Source organism: Muscardinus avellanarius (assembly GCF_963383645.1).
Source record: "Muscardinus avellanarius genome assembly, chromosome: 17".
Classification (NCBI taxonomy): domain Eukaryota; kingdom Metazoa; phylum Chordata; class Mammalia; order Rodentia; family Gliridae; genus Muscardinus; species Muscardinus avellanarius.
The window spans coordinates 54,752,067-54,779,398 of NC_137803.1; the positions used below are offsets into that span (position 1 = coordinate 54,752,067).

The 27,332-nt window shown below is 44.9% G+C and overlaps 1 protein-coding gene across 1 annotated transcript in view; it reads left to right on the top strand.

Moving 5' to 3' along the window:
- Positions 1 to 27,332, top strand: part of LPIN2 (lipin 2) — a gene marked incomplete at both ends in the record, with an annotated part of 66,674 nt that overhangs the window by 35,147 nt on the left and 4,195 nt on the right. Inside the window, 11 exons of the mRNA XM_080714309.1 lie at positions 855 to 1,156; positions 9,777 to 9,884; positions 11,149 to 11,272; positions 13,523 to 13,868; positions 17,757 to 17,856; positions 21,635 to 21,822; positions 23,291 to 23,384; positions 23,737 to 23,806; positions 24,532 to 24,621; positions 25,663 to 25,745; positions 26,582 to 26,726. Coding sequence (XP_080570435.1) covers positions 855 to 1,156; positions 9,777 to 9,884; positions 11,149 to 11,272; positions 13,523 to 13,868; positions 17,757 to 17,856; positions 21,635 to 21,822; positions 23,291 to 23,384; positions 23,737 to 23,806; positions 24,532 to 24,621; positions 25,663 to 25,745; positions 26,582 to 26,726 — 1,650 coding nt within the window. The remainder of the gene's footprint in view (positions 1 to 854; positions 1,157 to 9,776; positions 9,885 to 11,148; positions 11,273 to 13,522; positions 13,869 to 17,756; positions 17,857 to 21,634; positions 21,823 to 23,290; positions 23,385 to 23,736; positions 23,807 to 24,531; positions 24,622 to 25,662; positions 25,746 to 26,581; positions 26,727 to 27,332) is intronic.

Below are 27,332 nucleotides of genomic sequence, written 5' to 3' on the forward strand. Positions count from 1 at the left end.
CAGTAGTGGCCTGGCTACCTGGTGGACTGATCCAGACCTCGCTGGCTCAGGCAGCGGCCTTGCCTCATGGGAGGCCCCGATTCTGGTCTCGCTGGCCCCGACACCAGCCTAACCCCTCAGCTGGCTCCAATCCCTGCCTCGGAGACCCCAGTAGTAACCTTGCTGAGGCTGGCTTTGAACCTGTGCAATCCTCCTGTCTCAGCCACTCAAATGCTGAGATTACAAGCGTGCGCCACCATGCCCAGCTAACTGTTCTTCTAATAGTTGTGCAGTATTCCATGGTATGGAATTTATTTACACCATTTATATACCGTTTTCTTTGTGGTAGACATTCGGATTATTTCTACACATACCCCCAAACATTGCTATAATATAGATAGGAAACATCACTACACAGCAAAACAGCTAGTTAGAATACAAGCACAAGCTTTGTGTTTACCAAAGACCATTAATTAAGTTCCTAGGAATCAGGGGTCACGACCTCCCTCTGTGTGCCTTTGGGGTCGGGACTGTCGGGCTATCTTAGCAGCTGGGCTTAGCTGGTGACGCACGCCTGTAACCCAGCACTTGGGAGGCCGAAACAGGAGGATCTCAGGTTTAAGACCAGCCTCAGCAGCCTAGCAAAACCCACTTCAAAACAAAACAGTAAGGGCTGGGGTGTAGCTGTGAGGTAGAATGTTCGTGGGGTCAGGAAAGAGAGAGACAGACAGAGCTTGCGCCTTAGTTCAGTGAGACTTTCTGGCCTTTCAGGAATATGTATTTTCCTACTTTCGTGAAAAATGTTTATACTTAATTATTGCTTTGATCCCTGTACAGTTTATATTGGGTAACTTTCTCTTTCCGTGTTTTTTAAGGAAAAGCTCCCTGCTTACCTTGCCACCTCACCAATTCCTACTGAAGACCAGTTCTTCAGAGATATCGAGCCGCCTTTGGTGAAATCAGGTGGAGATGAAGGAGCATCTCCGGGTTCAGACATGACACACATCTTGGAAACAGAGACCGTCTTCACGCCAAGTTCTGTGAAAAAGAAAAAACGGAGGAGGAAGAAGTGCAAACAGGACAGTAGGAAGGAAGAGCAGGCCTCCTCGCCTGCTGCAGAAGATGCCTGTAATGTGGGTGTGAGCTCTGATGACGAGAAGGGGGCCCAGCCGACAAGGTAGGGCGCTCAGCCTGGACAGGGTGCACGCAGGTGCCAGCCTTTGGGACATTGAGAGGGCTCAGGGAAGCAAGCTGCTCCTTTTTTAATTTTTTTTAAATACTGGGATTGAACCCAGAGGGATTCTGTGGGTTTTGTTTTTTTTTTTTTTTTTGAAACAGGTCTTACTGAGGGCCTTGCCAAATCAGTAAGGCTGGTCTTGAACCTGTGATCCTCCTGTCCCAGCCTCCCAAGTACTGGGATCACAAGTATGCACAACCACCCCCAGCTTGCTCTTTCTTCTCTGGGTGTGTAGTTTGGACTTGTTTTTTCTGCCACCATTTAGTGTGGACGTGAGTAGGAGAAGCATTTTCTTTTTTCCTTTTTGTAACTACAGAATTTCCATCAGAATCCATCCATTGCTATAATAATAAATGCCATTTGTGGAAAACTAATGGTATATATATATATTTTCATCTAGTAAGCTACCCAAATCCAAGTAAAAATCACAAGTCAAAATAAAATATGAATATGTTGTTCCTCTTTCCCATGATCTCAGAAGTTTGTGCCTTCTCTGGGTTCTTCCTCAAGTCACCACGACTTCACTTACGGTGCTCTGGATCTCGAGTTTGTTGTAATCTCAGCCGCCACTACTCCTTTACTGGGTTGTATCATAAAGTCTCAGACCCAGGGAGTTAATCGAGGCTGCATGAGAACATGGGGGTGCCGGGCTGGGAGTTTTCCCGTGGGGAGCTGCGAATAGGGTGTGGTATCTTTGCCACCACTACTCCTTCACTGGGTTGGACTGAAAAATCTCAGATCCAGGGAGATTATCGAAGCTGCGCAAGTCCCTGGGGGTGCAGTGCTGGGATTTCTCCTGTCGGGGCCGCAATTTCACTTACAGTTATGTGAGCACTGATCTGGAGCTGTCGTGAGTGTGGTGAACTCAAAGCCACTGCTGGCAATATGGTGCCACTGCCACACACTTAGCCGTGGAGGCTGGCATATTTCTTTTCTAGTTTTGAGCTCCATCTGAGTTCCTGAAAGGCGTGATGAGCTTGGCCACTGGGAATTTTAGACGTTCTTTGCGCTGAATGAAATCCTGAATTACACCCGAATGATCCGCTGCTGCTCACTTCAGCTTCTTGTTTACCTTTCCTCTCTGGAGCCTGGTGCTGTGAGGCAGGATGGCGCCGGTGCAGCTCTGCAATGCAGGCTGGTTTCTTTTCTGGTCTCTGGTTGTTCTTCTAGTCTTCTTTTTCTCTCTCCCTTGTGTTTACATTTTTTTATTTCTTTGCTGATAGTGTTTTCTGGCTATGAAATCACTGATTTTGTGGCGATAGAGATCGAGTGTTAGCAGGAGTCGTAAACGCTGCTTTTCTTGGTCGCCATCTTCCCGGAAGTCTTGATTTTCTTTCTACTTTCTTTTATTACTTTCTACTTATTCTTTCTACTTATTCTTTTATTAGTCACCAACTATCATGTGTGATATTCTTTTCAGCCTTCCCTCTTTTGGATATATTAGGTTTTTATTTGATTTCTGGTAGAAAGCCGAATTCTTGTAAGAATAAACAATTAAAAATGAAAAAAATATAAAAGTACTTCAGGCTCTACAGACCATCATAAACTATGGCTCACTCGCGTGGGCGCTCGCTTTCTCTCTCTCTCTCTCTCTCTCTCTCTCTCTATATATATATATATATATATATATATATATATATATATATATATATTTTTTTTTTTTTTTTTTTTTTTGGTGGTGGTGGTACTGGAGATGGAACCCAGGGGACTTCTACCTCTGGGCTACACTCTCAGACCTTTTTTATATTTTATTTGGAAACAGGCTCTCTTGTGCCAGCTGAGGCTGGCTTTGAACCTGCGCGCTCCTCCTGTTTCAGCCTCCCAAGCGTGGGTTTTACAAGTGTGCGCCACCACGCCCATTTGGCTATAAAATTTTTAAATCCAGACTACATAAATAATGACTTTTTCTTATTACCAAAATATTAGTTAGGAAGTATTTAATCACATCCTAAACTCTTTTTTTTTGGTGGTACTGGAGTTCTTGGAAACCCTTCTACCTCCGGGCTATACTCCCAGACACCTATTTTTTATATTATTTTATTTGGAAACAGGGTCTCTTAAGCCAGAGAGGCTGGCCTCGAATCAGCGTGATCCTCCTGTCTCCGCCTCCCAAGCATGGGGATTACAAGTGTGCACCACCATGCCCGGCTAAACTCTATGTTTCATTGATTCCCAAGGAATTTTAAGCTACTACAAAGTGCCACAAATTGTTTTTTGGGTTTTTCTTTTTGGTGTGTGGGGGTGGGGGTGGGGGGATTACAAGCGTGTGCCACCATGCCCGGCATTCACAAATTCTTAAAGATATTCTTTTTCTCTTTCTTCTTTTTCTGGCTTTCAGTCTCTTACAGGTTATTTATCTTCTCTTTGTCATGGAGAATCAACTTTGAGGATCTTTAGATTTTTTGTTGCTAGATTTTCAGTACTGTTGAGAACTTATAAACAATCCCTTCAAAAGTTTGTCTTATGCGTAGTAAAATGTATCAGGGGCCAAAAAAGTGTGTATTTTTTTTTAGGAAAACTTGAAGTACTTACATATCTAAATTTTATTTGTTTGGTTTCTTTTTTTTTTTGGTGGTATTAGGGTTCCTGGAAGCCCTTCTACCTCCGGGCTACACTCCCACGGGCTACACTCCCAGACCTATTTTTTTAACTTTTTTATGTGGAAACAGGGTCTCTTAAGCCAGTGAGGTTGGCTCCGAACCAGCGCCATCCTCCTGTCTCCGCCTCCCAAGCACGGGGATTGTAGTGCTCTCTTAAGTACCTTATTACTGCAAATATTTTTGCCATCTAAAATTCTTTTGCAGCCAGGCGTGGTGGTGCATGTTTGTAATCCCAGTACTTGGGAGGCTGAAAGAGGAGGAACATGCAGGTTCAAAGCCAGCCTCAGCTACTTAGTGAGGTTCTCAGCATCTTAGTGAGACCCTGTTTCCAAAAAAGTATAAAATGGGTCTGGGAGTGTAACCCAAAGGTAGAAAAGCCCCTGGGTTCCACCCCCAGTACCACAAAAAATAAAGTAAAATTCTTTTTCTATCCACTTAAAAATACCCCGGAGTAGCTGGGAGTGTGACTCATCCCTGTAATTCCAGGAGGATCACAAATTGGAGGACAGCCTCGGAAACTTCACAAAATCCTGTCTCAAAATTTAAAAAATCAGCCAGGCCTGGTGGTGCATGCTTGTAATCCCAGCTTTTGGGAGGCAAAAAAGGAGGATCCCGGTTCGCGGTCAGCCTCAGCTACTTAGTGAGGCCCTCTGCAACTCAGTGAGACCCTGTTTCAAAATAAAGAATAAAAAATTGGGCTGGAATGTAGCTCAGAGGTAGAATGCCCCTGGGTTTAATCTCTAGTACCGCAAAAACAAACAAACAAAATAATAATAATAAAAATATTTTTTAAATCAACCAGGCGTGGTGGGCCATGCTTGTCAACTCAGTGCTTGGGAGGCTGAGACAGAAGGGTCGCAGGTTCACAGGCAGCCTCAGCTACTTAATAAGGCTCTTTGCAACTCAGTGAGACCCTATTTCAAAATAAAGAATAAAAAAAATAGGGCAGGGGTGTAGCTCGGAGGTCAAATGCCCCTGGGTTCCATCCCCAGACCCGCAAAAAAATAAAATAAAAATATTTTTTAAATCAACCAGGCGTGGTGGGCCATGCTTGTCATCTCAGTGCTTGGAGGCTGAGACAGAAGGGTCGCAGGTTCACAGGCAGCCTCAGCTACTTAGTGAGGCTCTTTGCAACTCAGTAAGACCCTGTTTTAAAATAAAGAATAAGAAAATATGGCTGGCGGTGCAGCTTAGAGGTAGAATGCCCCTGGGTTCAGTCTCCAGTACAAAAAAAAATTTTTTTAATCAAAAGAGCTGGGGATGTCCCTGCATAAAGAAGCACCCCTGAGTTTGAGACCCAGTCCCCAATGCAAAGAAACAAAAATACTGAAGTAATGCTTTTGCCCCCCAAATTTTATTGATACATGTTCTATTAACACAATAGAGCAAGGCTTAGAAACTCCTAATCAGTCTGCAACTTTAAGGAAGTTATATTTCTAAGACATACATAAAATTTCTTACTAAAATGTACAAGGAATACATGTAAAGGTATTCTAAAGGAACTTGTAAAGGAGAGTGTAAGACAGTATATTGCAGAAATATGAGCCGGGCGTGGTGGCGCGTGCTTGTAATCCTAGCATTCTGGAGGCTGAGACCGGAGGATTGCGGTTCATGGACAGCCTCAGCTATGTAGTGAGGCCCTCTGCAACACAGTGAGACCCTGTTTCAAAATAAAGAATAAAAAATAGGACTGGAGATGTAGCTCAGAAGTCAAATGCCCCTGGGTTCCATCCTTAGCTATTAGCTCAAGCTTTGCTCTTCTAAAACATATGAAAAGCTGTGTTAGCCAGATCTGTTGGTGTACCAATTTGGCCGGCAGTTACAATGCCTGCTGGCCTAGCTCTAAGCCGGCACCGTGCTCCGCGGCATGCAGGCCTGTCTCAGCACATGTGAACTAGGGCCTCGGAACACTTCAGTGGCTTGCTGGCTCCTTCTTTCTGTGGGTCACTAATGAATTGTAAATGCCATCGCTTTAGAGGAATTCTTTGCTGAAATTTCCTTAAAAACTAAATTTGCATAATCATGTAGTCAACAGCTGGCTGGAGGGCAGCAGTCTTTCTCTTTTTTGCATACTAGAGATGGAACCCCAGAGGCATTTTATCTCTGAGACACACTCCCAGCCCTGCTTTTTTTTTTTTTTATTATTTATTTTGAAACAAGGGTTGCAGAGGTACAGTCATCAGTAGCTGAGGCTAGCCACAAACCTGCGATCCTCCTGTCTTAGCCTCCTAAATACTGGGATTACAAGTGTGCGCCACCACGCTTGGCTGAATAGCAGTCTACACGCTTCATCTCAACAGAGACTGGCACCCAGAGAGCCCTGAAGTTTCCTGGGTTGATCCTACTCTTGCTCCCTGTGTTTTTAAAATAGCAAGGGATTTTTTTCCCCCCTAGTTCTGGGGATGGAACCCAGGGACATTCTACCCTTGAGATATTCCCAGCCCTATTTTTTATTCTTTATTTTGAAACAGGGTCTCACTGAATTTCTAAGGGCCTCACTAATGCTGTCCACGAGCAAACCGCAATCCTCCTGTCTCAGTCTCCTGGATGCTGGGATGACAAGCGTGCAGCACCACACCCAGCTCAGCAGGGGAGCATTTCAAGACTCTGTTTAGCCTTTTCTGAGGTATCTCTTTGATGGGAAATGTCCTGTGTCCAAATGCAAACAAATTATTAGCTGAACTGAAGTTTATTGACCAATTCTTTTTTTTTCTTTTTTTTTTTGGGGGGGGGGTGGTACTGTGGTGGAACCCAGAGGCTTTCTACCTCCGGGCTATACTCCCAGTCCTATTTTATACCTTATTTGGAAACAGGGTCTCACTAAGTTGCTGAGAGCCTCACTAAGTAGCTGAGGCTGGCTTCGAACCTGTGTGATCCTCCTGTCTCAGCCTCCCAAGCGCGGGGATTACAAGCGTGCGCCACCACGCCCGGCTATTGACTAATTTTGTGCTAAGATTGCCAATAAATGTGAACATAGTGCTAACATATGAGTTAAGGTCGTCTGAACGGTACTTAGCAACCCCACTTATCTCTTACTACCAATTAAGTAGTTTACAACTCATTTAGCACCTATAACTATACCCTACAGATATAATTCAGGCTCTTGGCTTTAGTTTTCTGTTGATTTTTCTTTCACTTCCAGAAAAATGAGCTGGGCTAGTGGTGCACACTTGTAATCCCAGTACTTGAGAGGTTGAGACAGGAGGATCGCGGTTCAAGACCAGCTTAATGAAACTTAAATCAACAACTTAATAAGATTCTCCGTTTTGAAATAAAATAGGACTAAGGGGCGTAGATCAGAGATAGAATTCCCCTGGTTTCAAACCCCAGTGCCAATAGATAAATACATAAATAAAATTGAAGTGTAATTAATATAGACTATTCACAAATTTTTTGTGTGTGGTACTAGGAATGAAATCCAGGGGCATTCTACCTCCGAGCTATACTCCCAGCTATTTTTTATTCTTTATTTTGAAACGGGGTCTCACTGAGTTCCAAAATTTCTCACTAAGTAGCTGAGGCTGACCACAAACCTTGATCCTCCCCTCAGCCTCCCAGAGCTAGGATTACAAACGTGCACCACCACGCCTGGCATTCACACATCTTAAGTGTGCAGTTCCATGAACTCTGATAGTTGTATGCATCTATGCAACCTCTGATAGCACTTGAGTTGGGAACATGTTTGTTTGCACATGGGTCCATATCTGAAGGCGTGGTGCAGAGGAGCAGCTGTCCTTCCAGCCGGCCTGGTGTGAAGCGTGTATTAGCAGTCCTGAGTTTTACACAGATGTGGCCTGTTTATCCTGTGCTCCTCGACTTTTACTGTGTGCACGCCCTGCTCTCCTCATGCCATTAGCAAGCACTGCTGTCATGCTCAGCCTCGCTGGCCCCGTTCTCAGGTATACCTGCCACGCTGTAAGTGCCTAGCACATTTTGAGACGTCCTGTCTTAATGAAGGGATCAGGGTTGCAAGGAATGTCATTATCTGGAACCTTTCCACCGCTCTGATGAATCTAGGCCTGGGCTCTCTGTCAGGGTTTGTCCAGAAGAACCATTTCATGCCTTCCTGGGGCCGTGGGCTCTTGGTGGGACTTGACCTCGCCCTCTTTCCTTACTTAAGTCTTCCTCACTTAACTTCTGTTTGGTAGTAAAATATGTTCCAGAAGGCAAGTGCTTTTAGTATAAAATTTGCTATGTTAAAAGGAATTTTTTTGACTTTTATATTGTTCTTTTCAGACTACTATCACATAAGTGAATATTGATAGATCAAGATGGTGAAGCTGTTCAGATTCAACAAATAAGGACCATTAGCAAGCTTTTGGCTTTTCCTTTCTTTTTTTCATTTTCCTTTTCTTTTTTTTTCTTCTCGGCAATGGGGATGGAACCCAGGGGCATTCTACCTCCATGCTACACTCCCAGCCCTATTTTTTATTTTGAAACAGGGTCTCACTAAGTTGCAAAGGGCCTCACTAAGTAGCTGAGGCTGTCTGTGAACCTCGATCCTCCTGTCTCAGCCTCCCAAATACTGGAATTATAAGCGTGCGCCACCAAGCCCAGCTAATTTTCTCTTTCTTAAGGGAAACTACACTATTTGATTTTCTTTTATTAAGTAATGAATATCTGCTTTTCTTAGGTATATACTTCTCTTTCCTCAAATGAGATTGTGTGTCAAGGTATACTTTTGGAAGAAAGATTAGAGTTAGGAAAACCTTAAAATAAAAGATGCAGATATGTGGGAAAACTATTACATGGCAGAGTTAATGGTAAAATGGAGTATGTTAAAATATTAAAGAAAGCCAGGCCGGGCGTGGTGGCGCACGCTTGTAATTCCCGCACTTGGGAGGCGGAGACAGGAGGATCGTGCAGGTTCTAAGCCAGCCGCGCTGGCTTAGGAGACCTTGTTTCCAAATAAAAATGTAAAAATAGGTCTGGCAGTGTAGCCCGGAGGTAGAAGGGCTTCCAGGAACCCCAGTACCACCAGAAAGAAAGAAAGAAAGAAAGGAAGGAAGGAAGGAAGGAAGGCAGCCAGCCAGGATTGGTGGCACACACTTGTAATCCCAGTACTTGGGAGGCTGAGACAGAAGGACCAAAGGTTCAAGGCCAGCCTTAGCAACTTAGTAAGACCCTGATTCAAAAAATCAAAAAATAAGCTGGGCTCAGTGGCACATGCTTGTAATCTCAGTTCTTGGGACAGGAGGATCAAAGGATGATCAGCTACTTAGTGAGGCCTCTATACCTAAGGGAGATACTGTTTCAAAACAAAGGAAAAATAGGGCTGGGGGTGTAGCTCAGAGGTAGATGCCCCTGGGTTCCATCCCCAGTACCCCAGTATCACCAAAAAATATATAATGATAATAAAGCCTGGGGGTGTAGCTCATGAGTCGACTGCCCCTCGTGGGTTCTATCCCTACTGCTAGTGCAGCAAACTGATGTGAATATTGTCATTTTACAGTCAGTATCCTATTAGAACACGGCATCCTCTCTTAGCTCTTAGATTTGTATAATACGGTGCTTTTGACTTTTCTTTGTAATTAATACTTTTCAGAGATTTTATCGTGCTGCACCACATGTACTCATACTGCCTCTCTGAAATAGGACCTTTGGTGAATTTCCAGCCAGCGATTACTGAGCCCCGAGAGCTTCTTGACTTGGGCCATTGCTAAACCTCTCTGGGTCTTATTTGTAAGGAGAGAGTGAAGTGCTTACTTACTGCCCAGGGCTCAGCCACATCCCTCCGTCCCTGCGGTGTCCTAGTGATGCCGGAGGGTGTGGCAGTGCCGCTGGCCTCCTCGCTCAGCCTGAGGGGTCGTGGCATGTGGTGCTCTTCACTCCTGCCACTCGGGGAGACGGCCTGCAGCTTGGGCTGTCCTGAAGCTCTTCACTCCTGCCACTCGGGGAGACGGCCTGCAGCTTGGGCTGTCCTGAAGCTGACATAGTGTTGCATTCCTGTCTTTTTACAGAGGATCTTCAAATGCTCCCTCAAAGGAAGAAGAACTTAAGGAGCCTTTGCTCTTCCTCTCTGGGGATCACTACCCCTTATCTGATGGAGACTGGTCTCCACTAGAAAGGTAAGTTTCTTTGGAATTTCTCGTTTTCTTAAAGGAAAAAATAAGCCAGGTGTGGTGGTTTACGCTTGTAATCCCGGTACTTGGGAGTCTGAGCCAGGAGGATTGCAGGTTTGAAGCCAGTCTTAGCTACTTAGTGGGGCCCTCTGCAACTTCGTGAGACCCGGTTTCCAAATAAAAGAATAAAAAATAGGGCTGGGATTATAGCTCGGCGGTAGAATGCCTCTGGGTTCCATCCTCAGTACCGCAAAATAAACCAAAGGGAAAAGTGCAGCTTTATTAAACAGTTTTCTGTTACTTGACAGTCATGCTATTTCCCATCTCACATCCTCCAGAGCAGCTGAGTGCTTTCCTTTCACACAGATGGGAACTATTTCTCTCAGTAATTGTTTTCCTCCTCTAGTTGACCTGATTTACTTTATCAGTGTTGGCCTGTTCCTGAATGATCAGCATAGAATTTAGTCATAGAGTATTCTTCAAATCCAGTTGCTTAGTATCAACTACTGACTCTGTGAACAATATAGGGAAAGCACACGTAGTTGTAATACTTACTCTGCAACTAAATTTTTACCTATTGGCTTTAATTTAACCTACCTTTCTATGCATTTCTTCATCTATAAAATTACCTTTCTCAGCCAGGCGTGGTGTCGTATGTCTGTAATCCCAGTACTTGGGAGACTGGGACCGGAGGGTCACGGGTTTGCAGTCAGCCTCAGCTACTTAGTGAGACCCTGCTTCAAAATACAGAACTGAAGGTGTAGCTTGGAGGTAGATGCTCCTGGGTTCAACCCCTAGTACTGCTAAATAAATAAATAATAGGCTGGGGTATAGCTTGAAAGTAGAATGCCTCTGGGTTCAATCCCCAGTAACTCCCCAAAAAACAACAACAACAAAAGAATTACCTTTCCCACTGATTTTCTGTGAGAAGCAAATAAGATAATACATATAGTGTTAATAAAGAGAACCCGGCAAATCCTTAGTAAACACGAATTGATATTTTTATTATTAAAGAATTCATGGGGGTGGAGCTACCAAGAGCTGTGTGCATGTCACTCTTGATTGGATTTACATTATATGAGGCTATAATGCATCAATAAAAGCATATTAAAAATCAAACAAATTCACATGGAAGAAATCATTGATGTCCCCTTCAACAGCATATTTGATAGTCAGGATAGAGATGTTATGTTCAGATCTATATTTCCTGTACTCTGACATGCTCAACAAGACTGAAGCTTTCCCTTTTCTTCTGTTCTTGTGTTTATAGCACCTATTCCCAGGCAGTGTGTCCCAAAAGTGATTCCGAGCTGGAGGTGAAGCCCGCCGAGAGCCTGCTCAGATCCGAGTCGCACATGGAGTGGACGTGGGGCGGCTTCCCAGAGTCCACCAAGGTACGCCTCAGCTTGCGGTGGGAGGTGCCTGGCCAGAAACCAGGGAAGGGGCCTGGTCATGAAGGAAGCCATTTCTGACTGATCTCATGGAGTGTGACAGTGGTGCCCTCGTGTGGTCATAAGTGAACATTTTTCATAACATTTGTACTATACATTTGCAACAGAATGAAGCCAGAAGTATTTTGTGTTTATATTTAGTGAATTTTAATGTTCATTGTTAAATAACATAAAGAAAATTTGAAGTATCCTAGAAGAAACTAATTTCTGCAGTGAAATTTTAAATACAAAATTGGTTACTAAAGCTTTTTTTGCCAGCTTAATAATGAAAGAAGAACCGGGCGTGGTGGCGCACGCTTGTCATCCCCGCGCTTGGGAGGCGGAGACAGGAGGATCACGCAGGTTCGAAGCCAGCCACGCTGGCTTAAGAGACTCTGTTTCCCAATAAAAACATAAAAATAGGTCTGGGAGTGTAGCCTGGAGGTGGAAGCATTTCTGGGAACCCCAGGACCACCAAAGGAAAAAAAGAAAGAAAAAGAAAGAAAGAAACTGGAAAGCTACATTTCTTTTTCTTTTTCTTTTTCCTTTTATTTTTTATTTTGTGGAACTGGAGATTGAACCCAAGGATATTCTATCTCCAAGCTACAACCCCAGCCCTGTTTTTTTAATTCTTTATTTGGACACAGGGTCTCACTAAGTTGGGGGAGGCCTCACTAAGTAGCTGAGGCTGACCGCGAACCTGCGATCTTTCTGTCTCAGCTCGCAGTTGCTGGGATTACAAGCATGAACCATCACAGCTAGCTCAGAAAGATACATTTCTTTAGAGAGAAAACTGTTTATGTCCTGTGTTGAATTTAGTTTTATAAAATATATAAACCTTGTTTGTGATTAAGTTTGAAATTTACTTACCACTCTACTTTGGTTTTTTTGTTTGTTTTTGTGGGTCTGGGGATGGAACCCAGGGGCATTCGACCTCCGAGCTACACACCCTGCCCTATTTTTTTTTTTTTCGTTATTCTTTATTTTGAAACAGGGTCGCATTGAGTTGTAGAGGGCCTCACTAAGTGGCTGAGGCTATCTGCAAACCACAGTCCTCTGGTCCCAGCCTCCCGAATGCTGGGATTACAAGTGTGTGCCATCACCCCTGGCTCATAGTACATTGTTTTAACAGAGCTGTGAAATATCCAAGCAGGGTTAGGTTTTCAGTTAGTACTGTTAAGTTGTCTCCCTCAAAAAGTTATGAATATACCTTTTATAAACTTGATATTAAATAAGTTGTAGTTATTAGTTTTTGCCACTTTTTGTGAGCTTTTCACACAAAATGTATTTAATGAACATGTTAAGATATAAGTAAAATGAACTGGGTGTGGTTGCACATGCTTGTAATCCAACTACTTGGGAGGCTGAAACAAGAGGATTACAGGTTCAAGGACAACCTCAGCAAGTCGTGAGGCTCTCATCAACCTAGTGAGACCCTGTTTCCAAATAAAAATAAAATTGGGGCTGGGGGTGTGGCTTGGAGGTAGAATGCTCCTGGGTTCCATTCAAAAAATAAAATTTATTTATTTTTATTATTATTATTATTATTTTTTTTTTTTTTTTTTTTGGTGGTACTGGGGTTCCTGGAAGCCCTTCTACCTCCGGGCTATACCCCCACGGGCTACACTCCCAGACCTATTTTTTTTTTAACTTTATGTGGAAACAGGGTCTCTTAAGCCAGTGAGGCTGGCTTCGAACCAGCGTGATCCTCCTGTCTCCACCTCCCAAGCGCGGATTACAAGCATGCGCCACCACACCTGGCCAAAAAAAAAAAAAAAATATATATATATATATATATATATATATATATATATATATATATATATATATATATAGTGATGAATGGATGAATGCATTTACCAGCTTAAGGATCAGATTTAAATATACTTTTAAAATTAGTTTAATTTTACCCTGGCATGGTGGCGCGCGCTTGTAATCCCAGCGCTTGAGAGGCTGAGACAGGAGGATTACACAGGTTCAAAGCCAGCCTCAGCTACTTAGTGAGGCTCTCAGCAACTTAGTGAGACCCTGTTTCCAAATAAAGTATAAAATAGGTCTGAGAGTATAGCCCGGAGGTAGAAAAAGCCCCTGGGTTCCACCCCCAGTACCACCAAAATAAATACATACATACATACATACATACATACATACATACATACATACATACATTAAAAATAAAATTAGTTTAATTTGTAAACAATTCAACCTTTCTAGGTGAGCAAAAGAGAAAGATCTGACCATCATCCAAGGACAGCTACAATCACACCATCAGAAAATACCCACTTTCGGGTGATTCCCACTGAAGACAGCCTCATAAGAGAAGTGGAGAAGAACGCTTCTGTTGAAGACACTGTGTGCACCATAGTGAAACCCAGGCCCAGAGCCTTGTGCAAGCAGATGAGCAGTGCAGCGCCTGCTGCAGACCTGGCCCAGCCTCCTCTCGCCAGACTTGAGGTCGCACCTGTGTCGGATGCAGACCACCTGCCGAGCCCGTCCCTGGTGGAGCCTCCCTCGGAACCCAAGCCAGCCACAAAAGCAGACTCGCCGTCAAAGAAGAAAGGTGAGTGTCTGATGGCATGCAGCAGCTCAGCTTAGACGGTGAGTTACTTCAGGGTTTCAGATAAGAAGGTGATGGCTACCTTTTTATTTGTATTCCTCAATCACAATCTGCTATACACTTTTTTTTTCCCCCTGTTACTAGGGGTTGAACCCAGGGCGTTCTACCTCCAAGCTTCACCCCAGCCTTTTTTATTTTTTATTTTGATACAAGGTCTCACTAAGTTGCTGAGGGCCTCACTAAATTTCTGAGGCTGGCCATGAGCCCGAAATCCTATTTCAGCCTCCTAAGGACTGGGATTACAAGTGTGAACAACCACAGCCCTCTCTGTCATATACTTTATGGTAATTATTTATTATTTATTATGACTTGCCTGTTGCTCTGTAAATTCCACTGAAGCAAGTTTCTTCCTCACTACTTTCTCCTATCTCTACTTAGTTGACCTTTGAGAAGCATTTATTGAGAAAATAAATTACTTATGGCAATGCTGTATTTATTTTGAGTAATTTATATTTCCCCAAATATAGTAAGAATTTTTTTTTTCCGGTGCTGGGGATGGAACCCAAGGGCGTTCTACCTCCGAGCTAAACTCCCAGCCCTATTTTTTTATTCTCTATTTTGAAACAGGATCTCACAGAGTTGCAGAGGGCCTCACTAAGTAGCTGAGGCTGTCCACTATCCGCGAACGCAATCCTCCTGTCTCAGCTTCCCAAATGCTGGGATTACAAGCATGCACCACCACGCCCAGCAAGTTGTACCAGCAAGTTGTATGTTGCATTTGAGTATTGACTTTCTATGCCAGAAAAGTGGAATCTTAAACAATTACATGTTTAAACAGAAGAAAAGTAGAATAGAGAAAAAATATTTCACCTAAAACATCTTTATTGAGACTAAGTATTTTTGCAATGATATGGGGTAAAAATAAATGTGTACAAATTATTAATGCTTTCATTATTTCCCTCTAAACTGGTAGAGAGAAGATGGGGTCCACCTCTTGGCTCAGCAGCTCTCAGTTTTGGAATACAAGCTTAATAAAGCAGAACATTCTTACTTTTTAAAAATATAGCAAGCTGGACACAGTGGCACATGCCTGCAACCCCAATATTTGAGAGGACTGAGACAGGAGAATTACAGGTTCGAGGCCAGCCTCCACAACTCAGTGAGATCTTGTTTTAAAATTTAAAAAAATTTACAAAGTGCTAAGAGTATCGCTCAGAGGTAGAAATACCTCTGGGTTCAATCCCCAGTACCCCCTCCCAAAAAAAATGTAGCCAGGTGGGATGGAGCATGCCTATAATCCCAGTATTTTGGGAGGCTGAGGCAGGAGGGATCACAAGTTCAAGGACAGCCTCGGAAATGTCGCAAGACTCAGCAATATAGCAAGACCCTATTTCAAACCAAAAATAAGAACAAAAATAAAAATAAAAAAGACTGGAGTATAGCTCAGAGGTAGAATGCCCCTGAGTTTAATCCCTGGTACCACAAAAAATATATTTTTTCTCCAAACAATCGTGTGTGTATGTGTGTGTGTGTGTGTGTGTGTGTGTGTGTGTGTGTGTGTATGTAGTTAACATGTAATACTTGGTACAATAAAAGTATAGGCCTTGGGTCCTATTTTTAGGGAATTAAACCTTAGCTAGAATTATCCATCATCATAGATAGCCTAATAACTACTTCATTTTTTAAAAATTGGTACTGGGGAATTGAGCTGAGTGGCATTCTACCTCTAAGCTGCACTTCCGACTCTTCATTTTGAAACAGGGTCTTGCTGAATTGCTGAGAGGCACTAAATTTCTGAAGCTAGCCTTGAATCTGTGATTGTCCTGTCTCAGCCTCCCAAGTGCTGGGATTATAGGTGTGTGCCAGCATGCCCTGCTTCTACTTAACATTTTAACAAATTTTTAACATAAAAAATTAGATCATGGCCGGGCGTGGTGGCGCACGCTTGTAATCCCGCGCTTGGGAGGTGGAGACAGGAGGATCGCGCAGGTTCGAAGCCAGCCACGCAGGCTTAAGATTGAGACCCTGCTTCCAAATTAAAAAAAAAAAAAAAAAAGTATTAAATAGGTCTGGGAGTGTAGCCCGGAGGTAGAAGGGCTTCCAAGAACCCCAGTACCACCACCCCCAAAAAAAAATTAGATCATAGTCTGGTGTGGTGGCACATGCTTGTAATCCCAGCATTTGAGAGGCTGAGACTAGAGGATTGCAGTTTGTGGACAGCCTCAGCTACTTAGGCCCTTTGCAACTCAGTGAGACCCTGTTTCAAAAATAAAGAAAAAAAAATAGGCCTGGAGGTGCAGCTTGGAGGTCAAATGCCCCTGGGTTCCATCCCCAGTACCAAAAAACAAAACAAAAAAATAGATCATCACAAACTGACTTAATAAATATCCACTACAGGTATGGACCTTCAAGGTCATTTAGAAATTCAGAAATAAATTATTTAAAATAAAAGAATATGGCTGTTGAGGGTGTTTTGGCCAAATCTCATTATCCAATCAGCTGGCTTAGCTTGGCACCTACTCTTTCACCAAAACCCACAGCCGTTTGTCCTATTCTAAGAATTGTCAGATCCACTTCTTGTAGGATAAAATCTTTGTTCTAACCCAGGTAACCCAGGAAATAATGAACCCTAGTCTCAGTGCCAGTGTAGGAGCTGGTAGAGATAGGAGCACCGAGCGGTTCCCATCACCCTCTGCTCTCATCCTTTTCTCCAGGTTTTGTTACACAAAGTTTTATACACAGTCATGCATCACTGGTGACAAGGCTGTATTCTAAGAAGTGTGTCAGTAGACAGTTTTGCTGTTAGGTGGACAAAGAGTTTCCACAAGTCTAGAAGGTGTAAGTCAGACATGGCATCACTGAATGCAGTAAACATGGGAGGTCGGAAGCTGTTGCCAGCGTAAACCTCTTACGGAAGTAGGAGTACGCTCTAAAATAACAACCAGCGGTATAGTCGAGTAAATATACAGACCAGTAACGTAGTCACTTTTTATTCAAATACTATATACTATACATAATCACATTTGCTATATGTTTTTAAAATATATTATATATATATATATATATTTTTTTTTTTTTTTTTTTTTGGTGGTACTGGGGTTCCTGGAAGCCCTTCTACCTCTGGGCTACACTCCCAGACCTATTTTTACATTTTTATTTGGAAACAGGGTCTCCTAAGCCAGCGCACACGGTTAGCTTCAAACCTGCACCATCCTCCTGTCTCTGCCTCCCAAGCGTGAGGATTACAAGCGTGCGCCACCACGCCCGGCTATTTTGTATATATTTTTAAATAAAACCTTGGATGGTTATACTTTAAAATATATTTCTAAGTCAGGCATGGTGGCATACACTTTTAACCCCAGCATTTGAGAGGCTGAGGTGGGGGAATCACGGTTCACAGATAGCCTCAGCTATTAGGCCATTTGCAACTCGGACTCTGTTTCAAAATAAAGAATAAAAAATAGAGTTGGAGGTGTAGCTCGGGAGGTCGAATGCCCTTGGGTTCCATCCCCAATACCTCAAAAAAAAAAAAAAAAAAGATTTAAAACATCACAATGAGAAAATAAATGATATGTGTATATTAAATCCTAAATTCTTCTTCCATTTGGGGCTTGGATGGTTGAAAATCAACATAAGTGAGAAAGTTAATACCTTGAAAAATAAAACCCTATTTTCAGCCTCGGCAACCTTCAGTGAGTCTCTGTCTTAAAGTAGAAAGGGCTAGGAATCTAGATTAGAAGAAAAACACCCCTGGTTCAGCCCCTAGTACCAAAAGACTAAAGAAATAAACCTTATTCAAATCATGAGCAGTGTGTTGCTTGTAAAACTTTATTTTCTTGAAGAATCGTAAATAAAAACTCATATTTCTGGTAATTTTTTCTTAAAAACCAGGTGTCCACAAGAGAAGCCAACACCAGGGACCTGATGATATCTACCTCGATGACTTGAAGGTCCTAGAACCTGAAGTCGCAGCGCTCTACTTCCCTAAGAGGTGCGTGCGGCCTGCATGGCGGAGGGACACTGAAACCCGGCTGCCTCGCGTGAGGACGAGGGGCCGTTCCTTGGCCTCTAGCTAATCTGGCCTTGGGAAATTCATGAATTGTATGTGTATGGTTTTGAATACAGTGACTTGAAATTTACCTGCTTGAGAAGACATTTGAATTCAATCTGGAGATCTTTAGCCACCAGTTTCCACACAAGTGCCCTCCTTGCCCTCGAGATCCTCCCCTCAAAATGATTCAAAACCTGAGCCCCACTCTGAGGCCCCGGACTGTCTTCCCAAGTTCATTTTACCTTAGAGAAGTTTCATTGTACCTTGTGGTTACAAAACTCAGTGTTTCTCCACAGAAAGTGCGACTTGAATCTGCTGAGCATTCATGTAATTAAATACTCTTAAAGAATTATTGAAAAACATTGCATTTTTCATTTGGAATAGGAAAAAGAAGGTTGACATGAAAATAATTAAAATTTTCACGGATATTTTTGGAAAATTCTTAAAAACTCTTGGAAGCTCTATACCCTAAATTTGTCTCAAAATAGCTATGTACTAAGCCGGGCGTGGCGGGCGCGCTGTGATCCCCGCGCTTGGGAGGCGCAGACAGGAGGACCGCACAGCTTTGACGCCAGCCTCCGCTGGCTTAAGAGACCATGTTTCCAAATTTAAAAAAAAAAATATATATATATATATATATATAATAGGTCTGTGAGTGTAGCCTGGAGGTAGAAGGCCCCTGGGTTCCATCCCCAGTACCACCAAAAAGAAAAAAATAGCTATGTACTTTACTTGAAGTAATACTTGTTTTTTTTTGTGTGTGTGTGTGGTTCTGGAATGGAACCCAGAGGCTTTCTACCTTTAGGCTACACTCTCAGACCTATTTTCTATTTTATTTGGAAGCAGGGTCTCACTAAGTTGCTGAGAGCCTCACTCAGTAGCTGAGGCTGGCTTCGAGCCCGTGCGATCCTCCTGCCTCAGCCTCCCAAGCGTGGGGATTACAGCATGCGCCACCACACCCAGCCTACTTGGGTTTTTTAAGATGAAGAAACTGAACATGCTCCATATTTTTAATAGTAGAAAAGTTAAAATGTAAGGCATTCTTAGAATTATCACTTTAAAAAATTTTTCACTTCCTCATTATTTACTTAGACTACTATTCCAGTAGACTTCTTAGTTCTCCTTTTAAAAAATGGGAAGAGTGACTAACAGAATGGGACTTTCCTACACTGTTATAATTTAACTACCCAACATTATTGTCTGCTCAGTATAGAAGCTTCTTAGCCCATAATCTAATTGTTTCTTGAGGCGTGTCATAAATACTTGCAGAGAGTGAGACTGCTTTAGTTCAGATGAGCATTTGTCCTAGCTGTAGTTACCATTTTTACTACTAAATGCCTGGTGTTTGTAGTCAGAGCTAAGCTCTAGTCCCAGCCCGAGCCTCCTGTGGACTTGGAGCGTGCTGAGTCAGAGCCTTCCCCTGTGCAGATGCAGCCGCCCCGGCGGACGCCAGCTGCGGTAGCTGATAAACCGGGGCCGGTGTGGTGAGCGCTGCATCGGCCTCTTTCTTGCTCTTGTGGTGATGCTCCGGTGCTCATTGGGAGGCCTGCACACCAGCAGGCGCCTTGCATCTTGATGCCCCCACCCCTCGGGGCCTCCGCCTGACATTTATACGAAAGAAGAGGCCCTGGGGGGAGGCGCACACATGATAGCTGCCGAAGCCCACCTGGCCAGGGAGAGCGCAGGCGGGAGGGGACACGTGACCGTCTCCCGCGCCCAGTGTAACCACAGGCTTTGCTGCGTCACCATTTTCCAAGGGTCCTGCCTTTTAGCCGTTTCTCCTAAGAAGAATATTCTAGCCATTTAATCTCAATTTTGGAGTATGAGTGTAAGTTCCTATTAGCAGAAAATTTCACAAAACCTAAATCTTTCGTTAGTTCATATTGCAAAATATAATCTTTTTGTGTGTGTGTGTGGTACTGGGAATGGAACCCAGGGCCTTTGTACTTCTGCACTACTCCCCCCAGCGCCTCCCCCCCTTTTTTTTGGCCCTTTTATTTTTGAAGCAGGGTCTCACTGAGTTGCAAAGGGCCTCGCTAAGTAGCTGAGGCTGTCCACAAACCGCAATCCTCCGGTCTCAGCCTCCCCAGTGCTGGGATTACAAGCGTGCACCACCACGCCTGGCTTAAAACATAATGGTTTTTGAAATTGCTTCTTAGTTACAAATATCTGTTCTCTCTTGCCATTTACTAGTCAACCTTGAGATTTTCTTTAAAGATCATGCAGCTGGGCATAATCCCAGTACTTGGGAGGTTGAGACAGGAGGATCACAGGTTTGAGGACAGCCTCAGATACTTAGTGAGGCCCTCTGCAACTTAGACTCTATTTCAAAATAAAGAATAAAAAATAGAGCTGGGGGTGTAGCTCAAATGTAGAATCCCTGGATTCAATCCCCAGTACTGAAAAGAAAAAGATCATGTGACCTCACCAGGTCTCATACTTGTTTTCTTTTTTAATTGAACATTAAAATAATGGCTTTTAATAAAATAAGGGAATGTGAAAATTCTGGAATTATCTCAGATGTGCCATTAAATACTATACATATTCAGAGGTGTAGAAGGGTAAGAAATATAAGGCACCATTTCCTTGTTCTTTTTCTCACTTATTCTGTATTACAAAAGGACTCTTTGATTATGGTTACCTTCTGGACCTTGGATTCTGTGCCTTATCATCTATAAAGATAAAGTTAGATAATCTCATCATTAGCTTTGACCCTTCCTGCTCTATGGATCATTTATTTTCGGGTTATTTCCCAACACATGCCTTTTTCTAAATGGACCTAGCCTCCTGAGGACTTTTTTTCCTTTTCCTTTGCGATAGTAGATGAATTTAGAGAAGCTTTGCTCTTTACGGAGTACAGCTTGGACGACAGTAATTTTCTACAGGAGGGATATAATATCATATATAATACCATAGTTTTTTGGGGTTTTTTTTTGGTGGTACTGGGGGTGGAACCCAGGGGCTTTCTACCTCCGGGCTATACTCCCAGACCTTTTTTATATTTTATTTGGAAACAGGGTCTCACTAAGTTGCTGAGAGCCTCACTAAGTAGCTGAGGCTGGCTTCGAACCCGTGCGATCCTCCTGTCTTAGCCTCCGAAGCGCAGGGATTACAAGTGTGCGCCACCACGCCAGGCTACTTTTAGGAAGTTAGAATCAAAAGGTTTCCAAGCCAGGCGTGATGGCACACGGTTGTAATCCCTATGGTTGTGAGGCGATCGCGCAGGTTCGAAGCCAGCCTCGGCAGGCTTAAGAGACCCTGTTTCCAAATAAAAAATATAAAATAGGTCTGGGAGTGTAGCCCGAAGGTAGAAGGCCCCTGGGTTCCACCCCCAGTACCTCCAAAAAAAAAAAGTTTCTAAACCTCAGGTACTTTTAAACTACCCTGTCATTTTTCATCATGAAAATATTAGTGCTTATAACTCTTTTACTCCTTTAGTTAAAGTCAGAAAAGCCATAGTTGAAGTTGTGCGTTATTGTGAATGGCTGTAATGACGTCGTGACATATTTACTCCATTACAGTTAATTCCTCAGTAGCATTATTTAGGTTCTCTTAATGTCATGTATACAATCCTAAACATGACCTACGGAGAGCTATGTCTGGTCGACTTCTCTTAGTGGTAAGCTGTTTGCTTTAGGCCCAGAGAACCACGCAGTAAGCTAGAAATCCATAGGGTTGCGATGAGTCAGTGCCGTGCCTTCTCTTTCCCCTGCTGCAGTGAAACGGACTCCAGCTCCAGGCAGTGGCCCGAGTCTGACACGCTCTCTGGCTCCCAGTCCCCGCAGTCCGTGGGAAGTGTAGCTGCGGACAGTGGCACCGAGTGCCTTTCGGACTCTGCCATGGACTTGCCAGACGTCACGCTCTCCCTCTGTGGGGGTCTCAGTGAGAATGGAGAACTCTCTAAAGGTACGCTGGGCCCAGAGAGCAGCCTGTTCGACCCTTGCCCTTAGCCAATTCAGGGTGTTCAGGTGTTTTAGGGTCCGTGTGCATAGCACCCGCCCTCCTCAACCCTCGGGTAGGGCGTCTCCCATGGCGAGCTTCAGCGAGTGCGTGGACCTGGACGGCTCTGGTTTCAGCGTAAGAGGTTGAGAGCTCTCAGGCTGCCCTGTTCACTGAGCAGCCAGGTCAGATCACAGTGTGTTGAATTTCTCGGCTATAAAGTTGTTGAGATATTTGTGGGACTAGGGCTCAGCTGCCCTCCTGGAAAGAATTCGTGAAGAAAGGGCCCTGCTGTTGTAGAAGACCGAGAGTCTGCTAAGTAAACGGTCCTGCAGGCCAGAGCAGGAGGATCACTTCTGTCTCGGGCTGCGAGATGGTAGCTTAGCACAGACGGCGCCTGGGCGGGCTCGGGTGCCTGCTCCGCCTGCGTTCTTTGCCTTTCTGCATTCACCTTCGCTTCTAAGCTAAATTCTTGGCACTTTCTCAGTTTGGCCAGTTACGTGCAACTGATGTTCCCCACAGAAATACTTTCTTCCCGTGACCGCACGTTGTTTCAGCATCACCCTTGTCTGCTTTCCTCTTGAGATGAATCACATGGGCTGTGGCACCCGGGGTGGCCGGAGCCTACAGTGCTCTTTTCCTTTTTAGGGTCCTTGGAGGCTTGCCTCTTTTGTCTCCATCTCCTTATTCCTTTTACTTTTTTTTTTTTTTTTTGGTACTGGGGACTGAGCCCAGGGGCATTCTACCTCTGAGCTACACCCCAGCCCTACTTTTTATTCTTTTTTTTTTTTTTTGCAGTACTAGGGGTGGAACCCAGGGGCATTCTACCTCCAAGCTATTCACCTCGGCCCTATTTTTTTTATTCTTTATTTTGAAACAGGATCTCACTGAGTTGCAGAGGACCTCACTAAGTAGCTGAAGCTGTCCTCGAACCACGATCTTCCCATCTCAGCCTCCCAAATGCTGGGATTACAAGCGTGCGCCACCACTCGGAACTGGGTTGCTTTTTTAATATAGCGTGCACTTAAGTTGTAGAAGTAGCTTTCCCTAAGTGTAGAGCGCTCCCTCTGAAAATGGAACTTGGTCTTATTAGTTACAATGTGCATGTCTGTATGTCACAGTCTCCTTTCTGGACACATCTCCAGACTGTTTACCTTAAAGTTCCTGGCAGTGCCCTTTTCTTCTGTTTGTTTGGGGGTTTTTTGTTTGTTTTTGCTTTTAACTGGGAGAATTAGGGGAGGACAGAAGTTCTTTTCTTGTCCTAAAAAAAAAAAAAAGTGACATTTTGCCTTTGGATATAAAAAAGTTTTTTTTTTTTTTAAATAAGGGACTTACTTGAGCCTTTAATCGCTGTGATGTAGAAATTATTGTGATAATCTCTTACAATGATTTATGTAATCTCTAGCAAATTGATCATTATTATTTTACATTGCAGAAAAATTTATGGAGCATATCATTACTTATCACGAGTTTGCAGAAAACCCTGGACTTATAGATAATCCTAACCTCGTAATACGGATATATAACCGGTAAATACTATTGATTTGCCCATCATTAAGTTCTCTTGTTGCCTTTTTATAAGTGCCGTTTGTAATTTTTTTTTAGTATAAGATTTGTCACCTCGTATGAACGAGCCAAAAGGCAGTGGCTTTGAAGAGAAAGTGCAGCCTGAGCTTTGCTTCTAAAAGAGGCACTGACATTCTGTTTTATAGATTTTACCACTTCTTTGCTCAGAGAAGTTAGGCTCGAAGCAGAGATTTTTCATGGGAGAATAATTCAGCTGGTCATCTTTTTTACTGTAAAGAATAAGCAACTTGCTGTGCTATTTCCATTCTCCCACTTTCTCTGTGTAATGGTTCTACACCATTTTGGTTTTTGCAGTTACTATAACTGGGCTTTGGCTGCTCCTATGATCCTCAGCTTGCAAGTTTTCCAGAAGAGTTTGCCTAAGGTGAGCAATCTATATCTGAGACCTTCTTGAAAGAATCCACCACATATATTAACACAGAAAAATGTATACATGCATACATCTGAAATGGTTATCAAGGTTTGTAAGTTAAATATAGAATAAATAAAACACCAAAACTTCCCCCTCATTATCACAGGAAGTAGCAGCAGGGAGAAGAGGGTGAGGTAGCCAGCTGATGCACCGTGGCTGGGTCAGGTCAGCTCAGGCACCTGTCACGTGGAATCTCTAGACTTGTGTTAATCTGTCCACTGGGAGAGGTCATTAGTTCATCTGTCCTCATCGCATAAGAGCACTAGGTTCTCAGACAAAAATGACAGCCGCCGCCGGGTGTGGTGGCGCACGCTTGTAATCCCCGCGCTTGGGAGGCAGAGACAGGAGGATCGCGCAGGTTCGAAGCCAGCCGTGCGCGCTGGCTTAGGAGACCCTGTTTCCAAATAAAAATGTAAAAATAGGTCTGGGAGTGTAGCCCGGAGGTAAAAGGGCTTCCAGGAACCCCAGTACCACCAAAAAAAAAAAAAATGACAGCTGCCCACCTGAGCCCTGTGGTCCCCCGTCATCAGGCACCAGGCCTCACGCCATGAGCTGCGGCCCAGCAGAGCACCTCATCTGTGAGAGGTGCTGAAGCGCTAGAGGAGTGGGATGTGCAGAGAGCTCGGCGCATTAGGACCAGCAGGTTGCCCTCACTGACCCATGCTCATTATTTCTAGGCCACAGTTGAGTCCTGGGTCAAAGACAAGATGCCTAAGAAATCCGGTCGCTGGTGGTTTTGGCGTAAGAGAGAAAGCATGACCAAGCAGGTAACAGACCTAGAGGTAATCATTTCCATGGGCTAAAAAAAGTGAAACTCTAATTTATTCAAAAAGTGTTCTGCTTGGGGCGTGGTGGTACCGTGTGGTACAGGCCTGTAATTCCAGTACGCGTACGCGGGAGGCTGTGACCAAAGGGCGAGAAGCCTGAGGCCAGCCTCAGCATCTTAGCAAGGCCGCAGCAACCCAGTGCGGCTGCTTCAGACTAAAAACTCAAACAGAGCTGGGCCCGGGATCCAGTCCCTACTCCCAATCCTCTCTCTTGGCACCGTAGAAAGTGCTCGCCCAGTGGGCCTCCGCAGTGACGGCAGGCCCCCCTTTGGAGCAGTTACCGTGTGCAGTCCCGGGAGGCCTTGGCCCCCAGAGGGGTTTGAATTGGGCACAGAGAGCTGACTCCTCTCACACCGCTCCAGGTCGAGGACGCTGAGGCGAGCTGGGGTGGACCCGACGCCCACTCGAGCTTGTGCTCTTTGCACTGCTAAGCACGAGGCTGTCTGCACACGCCCACTGCAGAGCTCCAGTAGCGATGTGGCTGAGAGCCCACTGGGCAGGTGGTGGGCCTCCAGGGTGGAGAGGGCTCTGGGAGCTTCGCCTGTTAGTTTTCAAGCACCACAGGGCAGGTGAGTCCTGCTGAACCGAGTCTGGGTCTTGTTCGGTGTGGTCTGGACGCCCTGCGCCCTTTTTCCCACAGGTGCTGAGCGCTTCCCGTGAGGCGCAGCCAGCCTCGGTCACTGTTCCGTCCCCGTGTCTGAAGGGACCTGGCCGGTCTGGCCAGTTGTGCTGTATTTGTGGTGTGGATGGTGCTCCTGTAAAATTGCTTTCAGCGCGTGGCTCTGCCGGGACAGATCTTGCATGGCAGCAGAGGACTTGTGTCTCAGGTTTCTGTCCTTTGGCTCAAAATAGAGAAAGTCTGTTTCTTGCAAGTTCGTAAGTTGTGAGTTTAGAAGCTTCTGCTTTTTTCTAGACAGGGCTGCTGGTGAATTTTGAGTTGCTGATAGGGAATGTATTGCACATATCATTTTTCTGTTTTAGCTGCCGGAGGCCAAGGAGGGAAAATCTGAGGTGCCGCCAACCAGTGAGCTACCATCGAGCGCTGAGGAGCCGGCCAGTGCCAGGTGGGGCCGTCCTTCACTCAGAGCCCCTTCTGCTGGCCCTTTGTGTTGGACTTGCTCTCTGAATTTGTTTAATCTCTAGTCAGAAGCATCTTTCTCCTACAAACGCGTATAACATCAACTGGCCTGTTAGTGCCCTCAGCAGTTAACAAGTCCTTTTCTAAAAAATATGTCTTCAGAGGAGTAACTATCCTCACCACTACTTCACAAAGACCTCGCCCCACTCACACAGCCGTGCAATCTGGTCCTGGGAAAGGCAGGCAGGTCTTTGGGAGAAAGGACGTCTCCTTGGAGAGCTTCTTCCCAGGCACCAGAGGGACAGTAAAAAGAATCTGAGCCGCTGGCTGCGTCCCCGCCGTCTGTACGTTTGAGCTGCTCACACTGTGCCCAGGTCTAGTTCTTGCCATCCTTGACCTCCCTAGTCCATTCTTTTCTCCCCCACCCCAGCTCTCCAACTCCACAGCATGTTAAGCCTTGGAGTTTATTTTCCTGCTCTTCACCTTCTCTTTGAAGAAGCATATAAAATAGTTCTTACTGGCTTTTAAAAAACCAGTATAAGCAGTATATTCCTGAATTTGTGCCTCTTGAAATATGCACATCCTTGAAAACGAGTAAAGACCTCACAGCAGTCATCGGATGTAGCAAAAAAGAGCAGGCTGAAGCCAGTCGTGAGGGAGGAGAGCGGCCTGCCAGCAGTGATGAGCACTAGAGGATGTCAGGGAAGCCACTCTCGCCACCCCTAGGAAGGAGCGAGGGTATCCATGTCTTGATCCTAAATGAAAAGCCCTCACCGGTAAGACTCCCCGCTGCCCCTTGAGTAACTGCCTTGCTGTGGACAGGCCCGCCGACGATGACACGTCCAGTGACGAGGGGTCGCAGGAGCTGGAAGAGGCGATTGGCGCGGACCCCATCCCCTCGGAGCCCCTGAGCCTCGGCAGCACAACCTCGTACAAGAAGTCACTCCGCCTCTCCTCGGACCAGATCGTGAGTCGTGGGAACCGGGAGGACTGGCTGGCTGGCTGCTGATCTGATGCGCTGCCTCTGTTCACGTGCCCCGTGGAGCAGCACCCCTCGCCCTGAGTGCCAGGACCGCCTGGGGCTGCCTGCCTCTGGCTCTGGGGCTGAACAGAGCTAGCAGTGTTTCTCACATGTTTCCTGGCTGAGTCTTCCACAGCTAACCCAGCACTCAGCCACGGACAGGGCGCGCACAGCCCTGGAGGAGTGAGGTTTCAGACACAACCTCCCCGTGATTATTTCCTGTCCCTCACTTCCAACGCTCCTGCAGTGTGAAGTGGCCTTGCTCGGGCAGCAGAAGGCCGCGGCCTGAGCAGTGATCTCAGGTGTGAGGCAAGAGCAGGGAGGCCAGGCTTTGTGGGGACCAGAGCAGACCCTAGAAACCCAGAGCACTGCGCAAGCACGCTCTCCTAGCTGCCTGGGAGTGCGCTGGGCGCTGGCCAGGTGATGCCACGCCGGAGAAACTCCACCTGGAGCCGTCCTCAGGCGCCAGCTTTTGTCCTGGAAATTTTTGAGTATGTGCTGCTGGGGGCTTAGCCCAGAGACATTCTACCCAATCCTGTTTTGTTTTTATTT